The 22,539-nt window shown below is 46.3% G+C and overlaps 1 protein-coding gene across 2 annotated transcripts; it reads right to left on the bottom strand.

The window, feature by feature from the left end:
• Nucleotides 1-15,636: 15,636 nt before the first annotated feature.
• Nucleotides 15,637-18,083, bottom strand: LOC118560553 (pollen-specific leucine-rich repeat extensin-like protein 3). Of its 2 annotated transcripts, XM_036131652.1 has the most exons (3): nucleotides 16,628-18,083; nucleotides 16,347-16,527; nucleotides 15,637-16,295 (listed from the first exon to the last, which is right to left on the bottom strand). In XM_036131652.1, the coding sequence occupies exons 1-3, from the start codon at nucleotides 18,056-18,058 to the stop codon at nucleotides 16,009-16,011; spliced, it is 1,899 nt and encodes a 632-aa protein (XP_035987545.1). In that variant the 5' UTR covers nucleotides 18,059-18,083; the 3' UTR covers nucleotides 15,637-16,008. The 2 variants fall into 2 exon arrangements, with proteins under 2 accessions (XP_035987545.1, XP_035987546.1); XM_036131653.1 differs by having other exon boundaries at nucleotides 16,204-16,527.
• Nucleotides 18,084-22,539: the final 4,456 nt, after the last annotated feature.

Below are 22,539 nucleotides of genomic sequence, written 5' to 3' on the forward strand. Positions count from 1 at the left end.
ACATATACATACATATACAAATACATATACATACATACATATATATATACATACATACATACATACATATATATATACACACACACACACACACACACACACATATCAGAATAAGAATCAGATATACTTTAATAATCAGAGAGGGAAATTACTATATTTTATATATATATATATATATATATATATATATATATATATATATATATATATATATATATATATATATATATAGTATTGGTATTTTATTGCAAAGAAAAAATACCAAGATGGCGGCGCGAGTAGATCACGAGGCTCACGGTCTCTCCAGATTCTGCAATTTTGCGGTGTTTTTCTTACTCATTTCGGGTCTGTTCGTGCAGAACAGTTGTGCCCTTACATCGTACACCCGTTGTGAGCTTTTGGATATTGGATTACAAACTTCTGACAGTTTTATGGACAACCTTCGACTCCTTCCTGAGATCGCCAGAACACCCAAGGCTTCGCACTCATCTCAGCCGGGCGGAAGTGCTCCCAGGCGGCGCCGAGATCGTAAACAAAGGCGGGGGAAACGCGGAGGACTAAGAGCTAAGCTACAGCTAACACCACACCGGCTCTCTTTACCCAGCATTTTCCTTGCCAATGTACGGTCGCTGCTGAACAAAATGGAGGAGATCCGACTCAACATTACATGCAGCAAGAGACTTTTGAACTGTAATGTTCTAATTTTCACAGAAACATGGTTAAACAGCGGAATACTGGACAATGCTATTGAGCTAGCGGGACGCCATGCATTCCGGGCAGACAGAACATCAGATGGCTCCGGTAAGACCCGAGATGGGAGACTGTGCATTGACATTAACAAAGCTTGGTGCACAAACTCTGCTATTGTTGAGAGAAATTGCTCAGCTAACCTTGAGTTTCTCATTGTTAAATGCAGACCATTCTATCTGCCACGGGAGTTCACATCCACTATTATCACTGTAGCCTACATTCCCCCGGACGCTGATGCTAAGTCTGCTATGAAAGAACTTCACGCAGCCATCAGTAAACAACAGACCACTCACCCTGAAGCTGAGTTTATTGTCGCAGGTGATTTTAATCATTCAAATTTAAAGTCAGTGCTACCGAAATTTCACCATGTTTCCTGCCACACCAGAGGAAACAAAACTTTAGACCATGTTTACACAAATGTGGCTGGAGCCTACGTCGAGACACCCCTCCCCCACTTGGGTCAGTCAGATCACCTTTCTCTGTTCCTCACCCCCAAATATGCACCTCTCATCAATCGTGTGAAGCCATCAGTGAAGACCATCAAGGTGTGGCCTGCAGGATCAGATTCATCACTTCAGGAATGGTTTTTACACACAGACTGGAGGATGTTTGCTTCTCAAGCCACCAGTGGCTCTCACACAGACATTGACTGTTACGCCTCCTCTGTACTGGATTATATTAATACCACTATTGACAATGTTACAACCCAGAAGCAGATCACCACATACCCAAATCAGAAGCCATGGATGAACTGGAAGGTGCGACTCCTATTGAAGACACGCAACACTGCCTTCAGATCAGGAGATGCACAAGCCTATAGCACAGCCAGAGAAAATCTGAAAAGGGGCATCAAAGAGGCCAAGTGCTACTACAAGCTTGAGGGACACTTTTCCAACGCTGACTTTAGCTCAGCATTCAACACTGTCATCCCGGCTAAGTTAATAGCCAGACTTCGACACCTGGGCATCAACACCTCCATGTGCAACTGGATTTTGGACTTTCTGACCAACAGACCCCAGAATGTCCGATCAGGCTCCAACTGCTCCACGTCCATCACACTCAACATTGGTGTACCACAGGGCTGTGTGCTAAACCCCGTTTCTCTACTACCTCTTCACCCACGACTGCAAGCCTGTGTACGCATCCAACTCCATCATCAAGTTTGCGGACGACACAATGGTGATTGGTCTCATCAGCAACAACTATGAGACAACCTTCAGGGAGGAGATCAAGCACCTGACCACATGGTGCACTGAAAATAACCAGCTCTTCAACACCACCAAAACGAAGGAGCTCATTGTGGACTTCAGAAAAGATTCAAGAGGCACGCACGACACCATCCACATCAATGGAATGGCTGTTAAGTGTGTCTCCAGTTACAAGTTCCTGGGGACCCACATCTCAGCGGACATGTCCTGGTCAACCAACACCTCCTGCCTGGTCAAGAAGGCTCACCAGCGCCTCTTCTTCCTGGGGACACTGAGGAAAAATCAGCTATCCTCGACTATCCTGGTGAACTTCTATCGCTGTGCAATAGAAAGCATCCTGACCAACTGTGCAACAGTGTGGTATGGGAGCTGTACTGTTGCAGAGCGCAAGACACTGCAGCGGGTGGTGAAAGCCGCCCAATACATCACTAGGACTCCACTACCCACTATTGAGCACATCCAGAAGAAATGCTGCCTAAATCGAGCCCGCAGCATCCTTAAGGACTCTTCTCACCCAGCCCACAGACTGTTTTCTCTCCTGCTCTCCGGCAGGCGTTTCAGGTGCCTCCGGACCAGAAGCAGTAGACTAAAGAACAGCTTCTTCCCCAGAGCTGTCTCTTTATTGAACTCTAACCCTCACTGATAGACTCTCCTCTCCCTCCTCACACCTACCTCCATTTTGTTATTCTGTTATTTGCAAGACTGTAATATTCATCTGCACTCCTGACTGTTACTATTGTAACAACTGTTTACATGCATCTTGCACTACTAACTATGACTGAATATTGATTTGCACTGCTGACTGTTTAGTCACAGTACCAATTGTTTACATATACATTTGCAATACTGTACTTTAACTGTAATATGCAATTACCTTCCACTGCACTTTAATTTAAATAGCTTCTGTCCAAACTTTATTTATTAATTTTATAGTAATAGCTACCTGTATATCTGTTATGGGAGTTCTGAACAGATAACTGACTTCCCTGAGTTACTGAAGAAGGATACTGTGGAGTGATAAAGTTCCAGCACTTTTATTGAGAAACAGAGCAGAGATCACATAGATGGAAAGTAATCGCACCCCACGGTTCTGCTGCGGTCTGTGTCTGCCCTGTCTCTGCCTGTCTCACTTTTCGGCTCCCCCTAATACTGCACAGTGGCCTTCCCATGAGACAAAACAAAGACAGTCTATCGTAAACAATCAGTATCCCTCAGCAGCTGCAGCATTTGGCCTTGCAATCAGCAAACAGTGGATCTTATACACAGACATCAGGTCTCCAGGCCTCCTCTGTCCGAGTGGTGTGAGGCCATAGTGACTTCAGCATAATAATTCTTATAACATTCCTCTCTTTTTTTTTTTTTGTGATGATGGCGTTATCAGCATCAAGACAAAACAAGATGACCCATCATATGAAAATGTGAACAAAACACAGAGGAACCATTTCTGTAAACTCGTACAGTGGGACCCAAAGGGTTCCCGTGTTGGAACCGGGCAGTGCTGGAACTTTTAGTACAGATCAACATGAATGCTTCATAGAGGTTTAACACACAAGATCAAAGGTTTAGCTTTTATCTACAATTTAGGGTTCATCTAATTAAGTAAGGCCTGTTTTAGGTACCTATGCACACATTATTTTAAAATTACATTAGACTAGGTAAGTGTCATGAATCAGAAACAGAGGACCCTGAATTCAGCCAGACAAGCAAAGGTTGTAATAAAAAGGTGATTTATTACAGTTTTTCTCAAATGCTAAAACACATTTCACAAATGTTTCGTCCATGTTCTCCAATGTCTAAACACAACACCCTTTTCTAAAGCTACATAAACACAACCACACCTTCTCCCTTCAAAACTAAAACTTTCACACCCAAAGAGCAGCTCGAAGCTTTCAAAAATGTAAACACTATACACATCATTACACACTACAGCAAAACAATTGAAAACACAATGCTCAATTTGTGAGAAGGTTCTTTGTTTCTTTACTGCCAATGAATATTTTTAGAAACTTTACAATTCTGGATCTTCTTAGAGTTCTGCAGAGGATTGGGCATTTAGATTTGTGAGTTTCATATGAAAGGTATAAATCTATAGTAAATTCTGTACACTACTGTAACACAACTCACTGCAAAAGCAGAATCTATTGCGCACAACAGTACTCCTGAAAACATGATCAGGGTGTGAAGTTTTTTTTATTCATTTTACAGTATTTACACCACAATCACTGTGCGGCATCATGTAGCTGAGCTGCATCAGGCCACATCACCTCATCCACATCACAGGCTATATTGTCTCTAGCCAGGCATTGTGGGAAAAACGCCCTGGAATGGCAGATCCATCCTTGGAAGTTCTCCACTGGGATGTCAACACACGCCAGCTCCATTGCCCTTAGGAGGTTTTCTCTAGTGTATGGTTGTCTGTCATAAACCTTCCATCTCCACGATGAGAAGAACTCCTCTATAGGGTTCAGGAAAGGGGAGTAGGGTGGCAGACAGACGTTTAAAAAGTGGTTACTGTTGGTGGTGAACCACTCACTGATTTGGTTTGTTGTGTGGAAGCGTACATTGTCCCAAATTATCACATAAATGGGATGTTCGGGCCCAGGATGGTGTTGTTGGCGGTCCAGGAGGATCTCTTTTAGCTCCCCTAGGAAGGTTAGGAGACGTTAGTTGTTGTAAGACCCAAGGACAGCCTGCCGGTGGACAAGCCCCTCCAAACCCATAGCCAGCCTCATCCAGGAAGAGGTACTCATGAGGTCTGGCCACCGCGTCCAACTTTAATATCCTCTGTGAAAATGTGAAAGTGCACAGGTGTTCTGTTCTGTTCATAACTTTTATGGACAGAATTTCTAGGCGCAGCCAAGGTGTTGAGGGGATCCGTTTTGGTGGCCTTAGGATTGCGTCCCTGCTATTCGCGGATGACGTGGTCCTACTGGCTTCATCAGGGCGTGATCTACAGCTCTCACTGGAGCGGTTCGCAGCCGAGTGCGAAGCGGCCGGGATGAAAATCAGTGCCTCCAAATCCGAGACCATGGTCTTGAACCGGAAAAGGGTAGAGTGCCTTCTCCGGGTTGGGGAGGATGTGCTGCCCCTAGTGGAGGAGTTCAAGTATCTTGGGGTCTTGTTCACGAATGAGGGGAGGATGGAGCGGGAGATCGACAGGCGGATTGGTGCAGCGTCTGCTGTGAAGCGGGCGCTGTACCGATCCGTTGTGGTGAAGAGAGAGCTGAGCCAAAAGGCGAAGCTCTCGATTTACCGGTCGATCTACGTTCCTACCCTCATCTATGGTCACGAGCTTTGGGTCGTGACCAAAAGAACGAGATCCCGGATACAAGTGGCTGAAATGAGTTTTCTCCGTAGTGTGTCTGGGCTCTCCCTTAGAGATAGGGTGAGGAGCTCAGTCATCCGGGGAGGACTCAGAGTAGAGCCGCTGCTCCTCCACGTCGAGAGGAGCCAGTTGAGGTGGCTTGGGCATCTGGTCAGGATGCCTCCTGGACGCCTCCCTGGTGAGGTGTTCCGGGCACGTCCCACCGGGAGGAGGCCCAGGGGAAGACCCAGGACACGCTGGAGGGACTATGTCTCCCGGCTGGCCTGGGAACGCCTTGGGATTCCTCCTGAGGAGCTGGCCCAAGTGGCCGGGGAGAGGGACGTCTGGGCCTCCCTACTGAAGCTGCTACCCCCGCGACCCGACCCCGGATAAGCGGAAGAAGACGGACGGACGGACGGACGGATGGCACAGGTGTTCAGAACAACAGTCAATCAGGTAGCATATTACTGTATTGTCCAGAAGTAATGTAGGCCACTGAGCAACACAGTACGTTTACTAACTGTACTGTGAACATGGATGTATACTTACTTGCACATACTCGTAACGTAGGTCTTTGTGTCGTGCAGAGTTTCGCTCAAAGGGAACCCTATAGACTTGTTTCATCCGCATCTTTTGGCGCCGGAGAACTCGGTCTATTGTGGCCAAGCTGACATCATCAATGCCCTCAAAGTTCACATTATCGTCAATGACTTTGTCTCTGATCTCCCGGAGTCTGATGAGGTTGTTCTCACGAACCATATCCACAATGGGGGTTTCGTGTGCCGCTGTAAATATGGCAACCCGCCCACCTCTATGTGGCATTCTTTCAACTCTAAAGAAAGAAACTTTTTGTCAATTGACATGTTTTACAATACAGTAACAACTGATTTGAAACTACTGTAATAGACTACTTTCACAGGCTTGTAAAATTGTATTGTGACAAAGAAAGCAATAGAGTACAATACCTGTTGTGTTGTCTGAATGCCCTGATAATGGTGGCCACGGTGAACCTACTCAGGTTTGGACGGACTCTTAGTCCTGCTTCAGTCATTGTCATGCCATGGACAATGACATGGTCAATGACTGTTGCTCGCATCTCGTCCGTAATGATGGTACGAGGTTGTCTTGCTCTCCTCCCTCCTCTGACGCGATTACCTCTTCCTCTGACGCGATTACCTCTTCCCCTGACTCTGCCTTCATCCATTGTGTTTGTTTGGAATCTTCAGCAAACTGTGCACTCTGAACTTGCTTTTATACATGTGGTCACAGCATTAGCAACAGGTGTTGACAATTTTGAGTCGTTGTGTGTAATGAATGACGCCAGGTGTGTTCATTTTGTTCAAATATTGCTGACTGTGGCAAGCATTTTGCATCACATGAGCTTTCATTTGAGAATATGAGCAGAGTTCTTTTGCAACTTGTGTTTTAGCAAGGAAAAATGTGTTAAGATTTATGTGAATGGAGGTTTGTGTTTTGTGAATTGTGTCTTCATGTGAAATGTGTTTATGATATTGGAAAATGATGGCTAGATTTAGTAAATGTGTTTAGACAACTGGTCATTTGGTTTAGAGGATTGGCTTTTGTGTTTTAGCATTTGAGAAAAACTGTAACAGAGCAAAAACAGGCAGAAAACCAAAAAGGGCACCAAGCCAAAAAGCTAGGAGGCAGTGACCAAAAAACTCAAACAGTCCACAGCCAACAACCTAAAATAAACTGGTCAGAAGTCAGGCTGGTTTAATAAAACAAAGTGAGCAGAACAGGTCAAATAATTAAGGCAAAAACTAACAAAATCAGGTAGGGTTTCAGGCAGACATGCAAAACAGAAAACTGGCAGGATCTGACTTACCCCAGGCAGAGAAAAACACACACGATGATCGGGCAGAGTGCAAGGGACAGAGGCAGGAATAAGTAGGGGAGTGAGCAGGTGAATGGAATGAAACTAATTAGACTAGGAGGACCTGATCAGGGAAGTGGCTGGAGGTGGAACTGAACTACTGACATGTAAAAACAGGTTAAACTAAAAAACAGTTCAAGAACCAACCTAGAACACACAATAAATGATAAGGCCCAACCTAAGGTGGAACCAAGACTGAAACAGGACACAAGCTAAAATAGAAAAGAACCCAAAAACAGAAACTAAACTAAGGCAGGAACTCAAACTATGACAGTAAGCTAAACCTGTTCAGTAACCAAGGTCGAATCCGTCTACTCTTCCCCAACCCTGTCAAACCCCACTTGGTTCTCCTTTCTCCATTCCCGCGGACAATCATCCATCACTTTCATACCTTACAAATCCAGGAGTGCCAGTGTGGGGTATCAGAGGGCAGGCCGGGCCCCTTTACGCTTCAGAAAACGTCATCCTCTCTAAAGGATGATAAAAACTGACGTGACCCCAGGTGAAATCCCGCTCTGGGCAATCTGAGCAAGAAGTACTTGTATTGAAACTAGGAGTTACCATTACCAGCTAATATTAAAGGATCTTCAGAACCAATCAGATCCTGGTTCTTCCTATATCAAATCAAAAGGTGCATCAACCATAGATCTTTGTGTGTCTGAAGCAAACAGTTTCCATTTTTTCCATAAACCCATATTGATCAACATGATGTAACATTAAAGTGTAGATCTCATAACACAAAAAAAATCAAACATGTGAGTCAGTGGAACAGAGCAGTTAAACAAACAGCAACACAATATGAGAAGAGTCCAAAACGTCAAGAACGCAAAGTTAAGGAAGCCTTCAGGCCTTTCAGGGCACAAGACAGAAATTAATCTAATCGCGCTTAGGGTCTCTTCAGGCAACTCATCCCGTTAAAGAATAAGGAATCACAGTTCTCTGGCTTCTTCATCCCCAGTCCTCTTCTTGGTTCCCCTTCGCAGGCTGGACGATTGAGCTGGATGGTAATGAATGTTCAGTTCTGGATGGGGCACTTAGCATTTTATTTTGCGTTTCTCTCTAATAAAACACTTTGTGAAGAAGGTCTGCAGACACGAGTCCTTGTTTCCAATGGGGAACAGAAACAAGGTGTAATTAGTGTTCTTATCAAAACCCCCATTCATGTGTCATTTGTTAAAACATCCTCCAAGCACTTTCATATTCAGGATATTTCTGTCCAGTAAATTCATAGTAATTCTTACAGTTTTTTTGGATTGCTTAAGCACGATTGTCAAAACAGGGCCCGTGTTTTCAAAACACTACACACAATTAGCACAACCACACACCCAATTAGCAAAACACTACAGATCCTTTGCATAATTAAACACTCTTGTAAAAACTATACACTTCTGTTTACAGTTTTTTTAAATCGCTATGACACAGTTTTCAATACATTTAACAGGTTTCCTAAACTCTTAACGCACCAACACACCTAAAACACACAATTGGCGAAACTGTTAATTTCATGTTCAAATTCACACATCGTAAACTAAACTCCAAAACTAATTTTAAAAATACAATAATACACTAACAAAACACTGTAAACATGTTTCAAAATTAAATAATTATTCATAACACTAACACATGTTCTCTTCCAACAGAAACATTCAATCAATCATAACACAGTGACAAAAAAACACTATCATCAGCTGAAATTACAGAAACTGCATTATTTTAGATGTGTCAGGTGCATATATATATATATATATATATATATATATATATACACATATATTCATTCAGGAGCTTTCCTCTGCCCCCTGAGGGAGGTAGACGTTGAATCCTTAGAGAGACAACATACAGTTACATATCAGAGACTGGAGGCATAAAGTCACTCTAATACTATAAAAGGGTAATTTTACAGTATTTACACTTTGCTGTAGGAGAAGCAATATCCTAACTGTTGGTTTCTCTGAAAATATTGACAATAGATGTCACTGTGTCTTGGCTAATATTTGGCTGTACTCGTCCACCAGCCTCTGTGTGATAGCCCGTGGTTTATGACATGGTCAATGATAGTGGCTCTTATTTGATCAGTTACATATACACATATATATATATATATATTATATATATATATAGATTTTATATTATATAGAATAGATAGAGAGAGATATAGATAGATAGAGATAGAGATATAGATCTATAGATAGATAGAGAGATATATATAGAGATATCTCTATATCTATCTATCCTCTAATAGATATCTATATCTATATATCTCTAAATCTATCTATATATCTAGATCTCATATATATCTCTATATATATATCTCTATCTCTATATATCTATATATATATATATATATATATATATATATATATATTGTTACGGCCCAAGGAAGTCCCTGGGTAGAGCTCCTAGATGGTGCTGATTGGGAGTGGAGGCAGCTGGCCAGACTGACATCAGGCCCAGTTTAAGAATCAGCCATCTTCCTCACCTGCAAGCTCCACCCAACCGCCAGACGATCAACCCTAGCTCAGCTCAGCTCAGCTCAGCTCAGCTCAGACCAGACCGGACCAGACCAGACCAGCTCGGAGGAGTTGAGCTCATTCTTTTTTGTTTCTCTGCCACCTTTTTCTCTCTTTCCCTCTCCTATCCAACAAGTTATGATTTTGTTTGTCAAATAAATTCCCCTTTTAAGTTACCCCATGCATGGCTTCCCTTTGATTTGTTGTGGTCTAAGAGCCAGATCATAACAAATTGGGGGCTCGTCCAAACTTATGTTACAATTAGCGCAACAGTTCTAAATTAACAAAGCATTGTTTGTAATGTAATTGGGAAGCTGTTTTGGAAGTTAGTTTGAAGAAATAGTTTTTCTTTTTCTTCTTTCTTTGGTTTGGGGTAAGTTGTTTGTTTTCTTCTCATCTAATGTCTCCAGTGTTAGTTGCTAATTGATGACTGGTTTGTGCAATTAAGTATGGTAACTGATTCCCCTTTAGGCCTCAGCGTGTTTCCCCTTTTGGGATTCATGTGCTCAAAAAACTTTAGTGTGAGATCATATGGTTGGAGCAGTTGTCTCGGGGGCACAGCCATAGGGTTGGGGGGGTTGCTAGTTTTCTGGTCGCCTTTCCCACTCTATTGGTATTCAGTGCGTAAGTACCCACCGTCCCTGATCTCCGAAGACTAGGGTTGAGCTAGTTAGTTTTGGATAGGTAGTTAGAGGGGAGGTTCAGATGTGTTGTGTTGCACAGATTGTCAGCAATATACTGTAACACTGTTTGGTGATTTAAGAATTTAATCATGTCTGTTGAAAACTTTATTAAATCCCCAACAGTAGAATTTCTGGAGCAGTGTTCTAGAGAACAATTAGTAAAAATTGCTGAGCACTATGATATAAATGTTGGTGACAAACGGTTGAAGGAAAATGTTAAAGCAATTTTGAGGGAAAACTTAAGTGAAATGGATGTTTTGACTTTGCCTTCAGTATCTGAAAATGTGGGTTCTCAGGTTGTAAAGCCCAAACTTTTGGATTTTGAACAACAAAAAGAGTTGTTAATGTTACGAATGCAACTGGAGAAGGAAAAAGAGTTGGCTTTGGAGAATTTACAATGGCAGGCAGATTTTGATAAAGTTCTTGCTTTGGAAAAGATAAGACAGGAAACTGAATTAGCAAGAATAAGGTTGGAAAGTGAAAAATTAAACCTGATGAAAGAAAACCAATTGTCTGGGGAATCTTATGCTGTGGACTCGAAAAGTAAAGTCTCTGATATTCTAAATGACTTGCGTTTGGTGCCTAAGTTTAGTGAAAAGGATGTTGATATTTTTTTTCCACTTTGTTTGAAAGAGTTGCAGAGACAAGAGATTGGTCTGATTCAGACCGCATAGTTTTGCTTCAGTGTGTTTTGGTTGGTCGTGCTCAAGAAGCTTTCTCTATGTTAAACTTAAAGGATGGCCAGGATTATGCCAAGGTTAAGCTGCAATACTGAAAGCGTGTGAACTAGTTCCTGAGGCATACAGACAGAGGTTTAGAGACTGGAAAAGAGGTGATAAAACTTATGTAGAGTTTGCCAGGGACTTGAAGATTCATTTTAATCGATTTTCTGAGCCCATTGCAGTGTACATTAATGAACAGAAGGTGAAAAATGTGTCAGAAGCTGCAGTGTTGGCTGATGATTTTGTTTTGACACATAACAATATTGGTGTAGAACACACAGTTTGGAGAAGTACTCCAAACTGGCGTTCAACACGTTTTGGTTCTTTTTCAGACCGCAGTTACCAAGATCTGGAAAAAATTTGTAATTATTGTCACAGAGAGGGTCATTGGAAGAAAGACTGTGCTTTGCTGAAGTCCAGAAATAGGGATGGAACTCAGATTAAACCAGCAGCACTTGTTGCGCCGGTTTCTTTGAGTGGTCCTGACAAAATGATTGAAGTGTTATTTGTTGAAAAACCTGATTTGAGTTCTTATAAGCCATTTCTTATGGAAGGACAAGTTTCTTTAGTTGGTAGTGACGTGAGAGTCCCAGTCACTATCTTAAGGGATACTGGTGCATACGATTCATTCATTTTGGCATCAGTTTTGTCTTTTTCAGATGAATCTGACACTGGATTATCTATACCTGTGTTGGGTATGGGCATGTCTGTGTTTTCTGTTCCTGTACATAAGCTCATGCTACATTCGGGACTGTTTGATGGGGAAGTAAGGATGGGTGTTCGACCTGCGCTGCCTGTGATTGGTGTCACAGTTATACTGGGAAACAATATAACTGGAGGGAAAGTATGGCCTGGTCAACCGGAATATCCTGGTGTTCCAGTATCTTTGATCAACAGTGGTCTTGACGAAAATAAAAACTCACACCCTGAAGTTGTTCAAGCATGTGCAGTGACACAGGCAATGAAAGCAGTCAGTGATGTACATCAGGATGAAGATTTTGGAAAAGTTAAACAGACGTCCGGTTTTTGTTTGTCTAACATTCCTTTGTCTATTTCACAGAAGGATCTGGGGCAGGAGCAAAGATCTGACCCCACAATACAGCATTTGTTTCAGTCTGCAGTACCTGGTGAGGATATGCAAAGTTATGCTCATGGATACTTTGTTGAAAACAAGGTATTGTTAAGGAAGTGGATGCCATGTGGTGACAATACTATTGGGGACCCAGTTTATCAGGTTGTGGTGCCTTTGAAATATCGTGACTTGGTTTTGCACGTATCTCATGATGAGTGCGGACACATGGGGGTTAGAAAAACCTACGACCGCATTTTGAGAAATTTTTTTTGGCCACGCCTGAAAAAATACATTTCTGCTTATATTAAAACCTGTCACACTTGTCAGCTGACTGGTAAACCCAATCAAGTTATAAACCGGGCACCACTGTATCCTATTCCGAGTATTGGTAAACCATTTGAACACTTAATAATTGATTGTGTTGGTCCTCTTCCACCTTCACGGTCAGGTGCTAAGTATCTTTTGACTATGATGTGCCAAAGTACCAGGTATCCAGCAGCATATCCGTTGCACACACTTACTGCAAAGTCTGTGGTGCGAGCTCTCATGCAGTTTATTGGTATTTTTGGAATACCTAAAGTCATTCAGAGCGATCAAGGATCTAATTTCTCCTCTCATTTGTTTGCACAAATTTTGAAACAGCTACACATTAAGCACAATCAATCTACAGCATATCATGCACAGAGTCAAGGAGCACTGGAGCGATTTCATCAAACGTTGAAATATTTACTCCGGGCTTACTGTGTCCAGATGAATGCTGATTGGGAGGACGGTCTGCCTTGGTTATTACTCGCAGCAAGAGAAGTGACGCAAGAAAGTACGGGCTTTAGCCCTAATGATTTGGTATTTGGTCACACTGTGCGGGGTTCATTAACAGTTTTGCGAGACAAGTGGAAAGATGTTGAACCACCGCAAAACCTGTTGCATTATGTTAATGGGTTTAAACAGAGACTCTTTACTGCTACACAGCTGGCAAAAGAGAGGCTATCTTCTGCGCAGAAGAAGATGAAGCATTTGTACGATAAAAAAGCTGAACACCGTGTTTTTCTTGCAGGTGATCAAGTACTGGCTTTACTTCCTGTGGTAGCTTCGCCATTTCAGGCAAAGTTTTCTGGCCCACACACTGTTTTAAAACAGCTGTCTGACCAGAACTATCTCATTGCGACTCCAAAAAGGCGGAAAAAACAGCAAACAGTTCATGTGAACTTGTTAAAACCTTATCATGTTCGTGTTGACAGTGTAGTGATGGATGAAATTCACCCTGTGTGCATTGGTAAAACGATGTCATCTGCTGAAGGTGAAGGGATGGTTGATGGGTTGCCTACTCCCGATTCAGCCATTCTAACTGGTCGACTGAAGAATTCTGAAGTACTGGAAAACCTGGACAGTGTGCTAAGTTATTTACCAGAACCTCAATGTTTTGAGTTGATTCAGTTGATAAACTCTCACTCTGATTTATTTGCAGATGTTCCATCCTGCACACACTTGATTGAACATGATATTGAGGTGGGTGACGCACGACCTATAAAACAACAATTTTATCGGGTTAACCCAGAAAAACGTAAACACCTGGATGCTGAAGTTGAGTACATGCTAGAAAATGGCATCGCTCAAGTATCTTGTTCAAGCTGGGCTTCGCCATGCTTGTTAGTTCCAAAATCAGACACAACATATCGGTTTTGTTCAGATTTCAGAAAAGTCAATAGCATAACAAAACCGGATTCATACCCTCTACCTCGTATGGATGACTGCATTGACCAGATTGGGAATGCTAAATTCATTAGCAAGACAGATCTACTAAAAGGTTATTGGCAGGTTCCTTTGACTGAAAGAGCGCAGGAAATCTCTGCCTTTGTTACACCTAATGGGTTGTATTCGTATAAGGTTATGCCTTTTGGTTTGAGAAATGCGCCAGCGACTTTTCAGCGTTTGATGAATAAAATTGTTGGAGATTTGGAAGGTTGTTCTGTGTATTTGGATGACATTGTTGTCTACTCTCATAGTTGGTCTTCGCACATGGAAAGACTCACAACTTTGTTTGATCGTTTGGTGGATGCACGTCTGACAGTGAATCTAGCCAAATGCGAATTTGCTCGTGTGACTGTTACTTATCTTGGTCATCAAGTTGGTCAAGGTAAAGTATGTCCAGTTAGTGCAAAGGTAGAAGCGATTGAAAAGTATCCTCCACCGACGACTAAAAAGGAACTCATGAAATTCTTGGGGTTAGTTGGATATTATAGATCCTTCTGCAAAAACTTTTCAACTGTGGTTGCACCTTTAACGGATCTTTTGAAAAAAAATGTGAAATACGTTTGGTCCTCTGTCTGTCAACAGTCTTTTGAAGACGTGAAGAAGTTGCTATGCAATTCTCCTGTCTTGTTAGCTCCTGATATGACTAAGCCTTTTAAGATTCAGATTGATGCCAGTCATGTTGGTGCAGGTGGAGTCCTTTTGCAAGACGATGACTTTACAGTTGAAAGACCTGTAAGTTTTTTTTCTAAGAAATTTAATAGGCATCAGCTGAATTATTCAGTAATTGAAAAAGAGACCCTTGCTCTTATTTGGTCCTTACAACATTTTGAGGTCTACGTAGGTTCAGGACCTTTGGTAGTTTTTACGGATCATAATCCTCTGACCTTCTTAAATTCGTTTCGCTGTCCAACCCAAAGACTTGTGAGATGGTCACTGTTTCTGCAGTCCTTCTCGTTAGATATTCATCATATCAAGGGGAAGGATAATATTGTTGCAGATGCTTTGTCAAGAGCACAAAGTTACTAACTTGTTTTTTCTTTCTTTCCTAAGAGTCACTTCAACGTACTAGTTGTTGACCTAGGAATGGGATAAGAGGGGACTTAAGTTTTGTTATCTCACCTGGCTTTGTGTGTGTGTGTGTGTGTGTGTGTGTGTGTGTGTGTGTGTGTGTGTGTGTGTGTGTGTGTGTGTGTGTGTGTGACTTTGTTTTTTCCTGGGTGTGTGACTTTGTTATTTCTGGGTGTTAATATACAGGTTGCCCAGGGTTCCGAGGGACCCTGTTTTGAAGGGGGGGGAGTGTTACGGCCCAAGGCCTTTCCTATAAGTCCCTGGGTAGAGCTCCTAGTTGGTGCTGATTGGGAGTGGAGGCAGCTGGCCAGACTGACATCAGGCCCAGTTTAAGAATCAGCCATCTTCCTCACCTGCAAGCTCCACCCAACCGCCAGACGATCAACCCTAGCTCAGCTCAGCTCAGCTCAGCTCAGACCAGACCGGACCAGACCAGACCAGCTCGGAGGAGTTGAGCTCATTCTTTTTTGTTTCTCTGCCACCTTTTTCTCTCTTTCCCTCTCCTATCCAACAAGTTATGATTTTGTTTGTCAAATAAATTCCCCTTTTAAGTTACCCCATGCATGGCTTCCCTTTGATTTGTTGTGGTCTAAGAGCCAGATCATAACTATATATATATATATATATATATATATATATATATATATATATATATATATATATATATATATACACACTGTCAGGATTGTGGAGGCGAGGACCTAGGCGGCAACGAGGCAGAGGCAGGCGCATGGGGTTAAACAAAAGATATTTAATGAAAACTAAACTTACAAGACCTCTGGCAGCAACAGCACGGGGAAACCTCAGGAGGACGCAGAGGGTGATCACAGAATGACCCGACGATGGGGAAACAAACAGAGGCAACTTATATACGTGCACACACAACGGGGATAATTAAACACAGGTGAGTCCAATCAACAGAAACACAACACAGGATCCTGACATTACCCCCCCCTTAAGGGCGGATCCCAGACGCCCACTAGTGTCCAATCAGAAAGGGAAAACAACCCGGCCAGGGCGGGTGGAGGGGGTCTAGGACGGCGGGCTAGAGTCCAATAAAGAGTTCAGGTGGCTCAAAACGGTGGCTTGGGAGCAGCAGGGTCCTCGGCGGGCGTCGCGGAGGGCGACCTCGGCGGCAGCGAAGCAGCAGGGTCCTCGGCGGGCGTCGCGGAGGGCGACCTCGGCGGCGGCGAAGCAGCAGGGTCCTCGGCGGGCGTCGCGGAGGGCGACCTCGGCGGCGGCGAAGCAGCAGGGTCCTCGGCGGGCGTTGCGGAGGGCGACCTCGGCGGCGGCGAAGCAGCAGGGTCCTCGGCGGGCGTCGCGGAGGGCGACCTCGGCGGCGGCGAAGCAGCAGGGTCCTCGGCGGGCGTCACGGAGGGCGACCTCGGCGGCGGCGAAGCAGGGTCTCAGGCGGTTGGTGACGGAGCCTCATCCCGGTCTGCCAGACGTGGAGTTCCAGAGCAGGACCCTCGCCGGACTGGGGAGCGGAGACTGGAGGCGGGTCCCCCTGGACCGCCTCGCCGGACTGGGGAGCGGAGACTGGAGGCGGGTCCCCCTGGACCGCCTCGCCGGACTGGGGAGCGGAGACTGGAGGCGGGTCCCCCCTGGACCGCCTCGCAGAACTCGGGAGCGTCGTGGAAGGGAGGCGGGTCCTCCTGGACCGCCTCGCAGAACTCGGGAGCGTCGTGGAAGGGAGGCGGGTCCCCCTGGACCGCCTCGCCGGACTGGGGAGCGGAGACTGGAGGCGGGTCCCCCTGGACCGCCTCGCCGGACTGGGGAGCGGAGACTGGAGGCGGGTCCCCCTGGACCGCCTCGCAGAACTCGGGAGCGTCGTGGAAGGGAGGCGGGTCCTCCTGGACCGCCTCGCAGAACTCGGGAGCGTCGTGGAAGGAAGGCGGGTCCTCCTGGACCGCCTCGCAGAACTCGGGAGCGTCGTGGAAGGGAGGCGGGTCCTCCTGGACCGCCTCGCAGAACTCGGGAGCGTCGTGGAAGAGAGGCGGGTCCCCCTGGAACCCCTCCCGGGACTTGAGAGCGTCGGCGGCCTCGGACTGTGGCGGGACAACAGCGAAGGCCGGCGGGACGTCAGCGAAGGCCGGCGGCGGCGGGACGTCAGCGAAGGCCAGCGGCGGCGGGATGTCAGCGAAGGCCGGCGGCGGGACGTGCACACCCTTGCAGGCTTTGGCCGTGGCGGGTGGAGCAGGACCTTGGATGGCCGGCGGGACAGAGCTTTCTTCGGCCGGCTGTACAGGTACGTGCACACCCACACAGGCTTGGGCCGTGGCGTGTGCAGGGGGATCTTCAGCGTCGGCCAGTGGGATTGCGCTTACTTTAGCGGCCGGCGGGACTGGGCTGTCTTCTGCGGCCGGCGGAGCAGAGAACTTGGAGACAAACGCGTCTGGCTGGGCCTCAAGGGAGGTTCTGTGCCGGCGAGCCCGGCGTCTGGGCCGGGGGAAGCCAGACTGCGATGCGGAGACTGATGCTGGTGGTGAGGCCGCGGTGGAGACAGCAGCAGAGGCGAAGGTCGATGAGGGTACGTGCAAACCCACGCAGGCTTTGGCCGTGGCGTGCGCAGCAGGAGCCCTAGGTCTGGCCGGTGAAGGCATGTGCGCACCCACGCAGGCTTTGGCCGTGACGTGCGCAGCAGGAACGGTCCAGCTGGGGAACAGATCATCTCTGTCTCCATAGAAGAAGTCCCACAGACTGGATTCCTCCACATGAGGCGCTCTAGGACAGTGTGGAACTAAAGGAGGCTGGTCATCCCAATTATCCATTTCGGAGTGGCTGAACTGGGGCTGCTGCAGGGGCGTGGGCACCATCCTGAGATTTCCTTTATACGCCCCTGCTTTCCCCGCAGACCGGCCGATGAGAGGCTGCTGCTTGCCGGGCGGAGGAGGTGCGGTCGGATTCCTCGGAGCCGGGGTGAAGGTTGTTGGGCGGCAGTGAAGGGAAGCAAAAAGATGAGTCGGCGACGGTGGCTGACCCTCGCGGGAGGAATGCGGGGCGTCAGCCTGACACGACGCGGGGTTTCCTCCTTTCTGCCACATACAATATGGCAGTGACGTTGACATACGAACCCGAGAGACGATAGTACCCATCTTCTGTCACTTTTTGATTGATGGATGATTAATGGCCCTTATCAAACCCTGATCAAACCCCACCCCTTTTTAATTGACCTCCACGTGACCCCCCTCCCCCACCTCCGGCCCCTCCTCCACCGGAAGTCCCCCACACACGTGACCCGCTCTTTAATCATCATTATTATTGTTGTATTAATTATTCTTTTTTAAATTTTATTATTATTATTATTTTCATTTATATTATTATTTTATATTATATATTAGATTATTTATCTTATCATTAATATTATTATAATTATTCTCCTTTTTATTATTAACATTCTTTTTTTTTCTTTTTTTTTCCCCAGTGTCCTGTCTAGCAATGTGGCAATAGGAATTGATGTCTCAATGCCAGATAGAGCTTGAAAGATTTTGCTTTTACAAGTGGAGCGAACAGCTTTCGCCATAGTGCTCCGCTTGATTTATGCTTGTAAATAGCTTTATTGTGATTCCTGCAGGAAGAAATTCAAATTATATGGACACTACAATGGGAGAGTAATGGAAGAACAAGAAGAGAGAGAAAAAAAGAGAAGAGGTGAAAGAAAGAAGAGATAAAAGGGAGAGAGTGATAAAAACGTTCTCCGTCTGCTCCATCACCTGGAAAGAGAGATGCAAAAAGAACAGCACAACCAACAGACATAAAGCAACAGATACAATCGAATAACACCTAGATGCCATTGCGAAATCATATGTATTATTATTTAAGCTGACATGTGTAATGTGATACGATAAGCTTTCTCTATATAAGTGAAGTGGGCTGCACAGTGGCGCAGTGGGTAGCGCTGTTGCCTTGCAGCAAGAAAGTCCTGGGTTCGAGTACACCCCTGGGTCTTTCTGCATGGAGTTTGCATGTTCTCCCTGTGCATGCATGGGTTCTCTCCGGGTACTCCGGCTTCCTCCCACAGACCAAAAACATGACTGTTAGGTTAATTGGCTTCTCCAAATTGTCCTTAGGTGTGAATGGTTGTTTGTCCTGTTTGTCTCTCTGTGTTGCCCTGCAACAGACTGGCGACCTGTCCAGGATGTACCCCGCCTCTCGCCCAGTGAACGCTGGAGATAGGCACCAGCACCCCCCGCGACCCCATGAGGGATTAAGCGGTTTGGAAAATGGATGGATGTATATAAGTGAACATTTTAATACCTGGGACCCAGCACCTGTGGGAGTTTGTGAGAGTGCACTAGTTTAGGTGAAAATTATCCAGAAGGAAATAGTTCGATAGTGGTTGTGAAGAACCAAAGGCCTGCCTTCCCCGAGCACAGAGGCAGGAGTCAGGGGACCCATAACCCCGGACTCCCAAAGGGGCCCCTAAAGCAGGGCGCCCAGGATATATGCAACCCCCCCCCCCCCCCCCCCCCCCCCCAAGGAAAGAGGAGAGACGACCCCGAGGAAATCCCCCAGCCACCGCAATGCCGACGCCCCCAAGAGCCGCGGGAACAAGCCCGTGGGCTCCGCCGGCAGCCAGCCCCGCTGAAGTGGTCCCAGCCATGGGCCCTGAGGGCCGCGGGGGCCAAAAACACTCGCATCCAACACTGACAAGAGGGGGGGTCACCCCAAAATCAACTATACGACTGCTTGTGCCCGTCCCCCGGCCCCGGACCAGACGCCCCCCGGACCGGGCCCCCCAAAGAGGAGGGGCCCACATGACCCGTACGAGCTACCCAGCCAGAACCCCCCTCACTCCCTAAATACCTAATAAACCCCCTCCCTCCCCCACCTTACCCTAGCCACCCCTACCCCCCACCTCTCCTGGGGGGAGCGGAGGCGTCAGCCCCAGACCTGGCAAGCCGCTGACTACCCATAGCAGCCCCCCGCCAAGACCCCGGACACAGTGGCCCACACCTCCTCCAGGCCCCAGACTCCTTGCCGCCATCGGAGAACGGGGGTGTGCAAAAGACCCTGATGCTCCCTACGCCCGCTCAGATGTTGTATTGTTGCATGTAGTTCTCAAGTGTGTTTAAAAACTGGGAGCGCCGAAGAGGGTGCACGGCACAGCCCACCCCCCCTCCGGAAGGAAGCTGGTGCCAGCGCACCCCCTTCAGGCAACTGCCCAGAACCCTCAATATCTAAGTGCGAGAGGAGGTGAAGGGAGCCGTCCGAGGTGAGGCTCACACAACATAAGCCTCCCCACCTAGACGTCTTTCCCCCACCCCCCCTATACCATGTCCTATTATTAACATTCTTAATATTATTATTATTAATATTAATATCATTTTCATTGATATTATTGTAATTATGTAAAGCTATTTTGAATTATTTAATTCTGTTATGCATACCCAATCTTTTTATTAGTATTATTATGATCATTTAAAGTTATTTTTAATTATTTAATTCCGGTATACACATCTGATTTGATCATCAGACTGAATACTTAAAGGCTACAGGATAAAAGACTTTACTCTTTAGAATCAAAATAAACCCATATATACAATAAACAGTTTAGATGCATAAATGTCTCTTGCCCATCTGGAATCTGCAAATAAAAAAACAAATATAATTTTACACGCAAACTCTGTTCGCTCAGCCAGAATCCTGCAATGGAACACTTGTCCTCTCTAAGCAATAACTGGCTAAGCTCATGTACTTACCGGGGTTGATAAATGCTGCAAAGAACAAAATCCGTCAATACACAGCCGGCCACTTTCTCGCTGTCAGGTTCATAAATTGACTCGGCCAGGAACTGATTAAAACAATACCCCATGTGTGGAAGCTTCCCCGCGTGTGAGAAAAACTGTCTCTGTCTCCTAAGAATAAGTTCACTCCATACACTGTCCCGCTCACTTTCTCACTGATAGGGTCATGAGTTGACTCGGTCAGGAAACAGTTAAAAACAATACCCCTTGTGTGGAAGCGTCCCCGGGCATGAGACATCTCACTCATGCTACTCTGAGAACCGGGGTTACGCAAGTAACCTATAGTTCTCATTCATAGCATTCGTTTCGATATCTCACTATGGGATATGGAGACTCCTGTATTGCCAGACTTATCTCTAGCGACTCCCAGTACTCGGATGTGCATGTCCCAGTCGTGCCTCAGAGTCCAATACAGCTGACGCCACACTTGGAACCGAGACATCCAACTTATAGAACCGAGTAAATGCGAGTGGCGACGACCAGCTCGCTGCTGCACATATGTCCTGAATGGACACTCCCCTAAAGAGGGCCCAGGACGTCGCCAAGCCCCTAGTGGAGTGGGCCCGGGGCCTGAAGACCCTGGCTTGTAGCAGACAGCGCAATTGCTCTCACAATCCAGTGGGAGAGCCGTTGCTTTGAGATGGGCTTGCCCTTAAAAGGCTTTGCCCAGGACACAAAGAGCTGATCACTCCTCCGGAAACCGCTAGTCCTGTCCACATAGGCCCGCAGGGCCCAGACCAGACAAATCCTGTTCAACCGCTGTTCCTCCGGGGAGGAAAAAGGAGGAGGAGAGAAGGCTGTAAGAGTAATAGGAGAAACCGAGCCCACCATTTTAGGTACAAAAACCGGGTTGGGTTGCAGTGAGACCTTAGCATCCTCTGGACCAAATTTGGTGCAGGAGGGGTTCACTGACAGAGCATGGAGGTCACCTACACGTTTAGTAGATACCAATGCTAGCAGCAGCACTGTCTTGAGGGACAGATGCTTGAGATCAGCCTCCTTCAAAGGCTCAAATAGAGGGTTGGCGAGGCCGTCCAATACCACTGCCAGGTCCCATGGAGGTGCCAGGGACCTGGCAACCGGCAGAAGCCTACGTGCTCCTTTCATAAAACGGCCCATCAAAGGGTGTTGGCTGGCTGTTTTACCCTCAAAGCCTACATGGCATGCAGAAATAGCTGCCAGGTAAGCCTTAATTGTGGAGAATGCCATTCTTTTGTCAATCAGCTCTTGCAGGAACGACAAAATCCCCCCCATGGGACACTGAAAAGGGATATAATCTCTGTCAGAACACAATCTTTCGAAATTGTTCCACTTGCAGTCATATAGGGACCTGGTGGAGGAAGCCCCAGCACATACACTCTGAGGCAACCCTGCTGTGTTTAAATTATACCATTCACGGGCCAGGCCCATAGTTTTAGGTGTTCTGGGTGAGGGTGAAACACTGTCCCCCTCACCTGCGACAGCATGTAGACCCGTAGCGGGAGTTGCCAAGGCTGTCCTCTCAGGAGCTGATATATCTCCGCTAACCAGTGCATCGCTGGCCAATGTGGAGCTATCAGGATCAGCGAGTGGCGATGCTCCCTCACTCTGGCGAGAGTGGGGGAGATCAGAGCCAGAGGAGGAAAAGCGTACAACAGATCGTGAGGCCACTTGTGCAAAAGCGCGTCCACGCCGAGCGGTGCATTCTGATCGCGCATCGAGAAGAACAGCGGACACAGAGCGCTCTCGCTGGAGGCGAACAGGTCCACTGTAGCCCTCCCAAAACGGAACCACACCTGTTCCACTATTGCTGGATGCAGAGTCCAGTCCCCCAATAATGGGGCACCTCT

Source organism: Fundulus heteroclitus, unplaced genomic scaffold, assembly GCF_011125445.2.
Source record: "Fundulus heteroclitus isolate FHET01 unplaced genomic scaffold, MU-UCD_Fhet_4.1 scaffold_45, whole genome shotgun sequence".
Classification (NCBI taxonomy): Eukaryota; Metazoa; Chordata; class Actinopteri; order Cyprinodontiformes; family Fundulidae; genus Fundulus; species Fundulus heteroclitus.

What these genes read in the sequence shown, in the direction of transcription:
- LOC118560553 (XM_036131652.1), bottom strand. Translation starts at nt 18,058, where the DNA reads ATGGGTACTATCGTCTCTCGGGTTCGTATGTCAACGTCACTGCCATAT. An exon ending in ACGCTCCCGAGTTCTGCGAG is followed by an intron (nt 16,528 to 16,627) that starts GCGGTCCAGGAG and finishes CAGTCCGGCGAG; the next exon opens with GCGGTCCAGGGGGACCCGCC. An exon ending in CCTGCTTCGCCGCCGCCGAG is followed by an intron (nt 16,296 to 16,346) that starts GTCGCCCTCCGT and finishes GCCGCCGCCGAG; the next exon opens with GTCGCCCTCCGCGACGCCCG.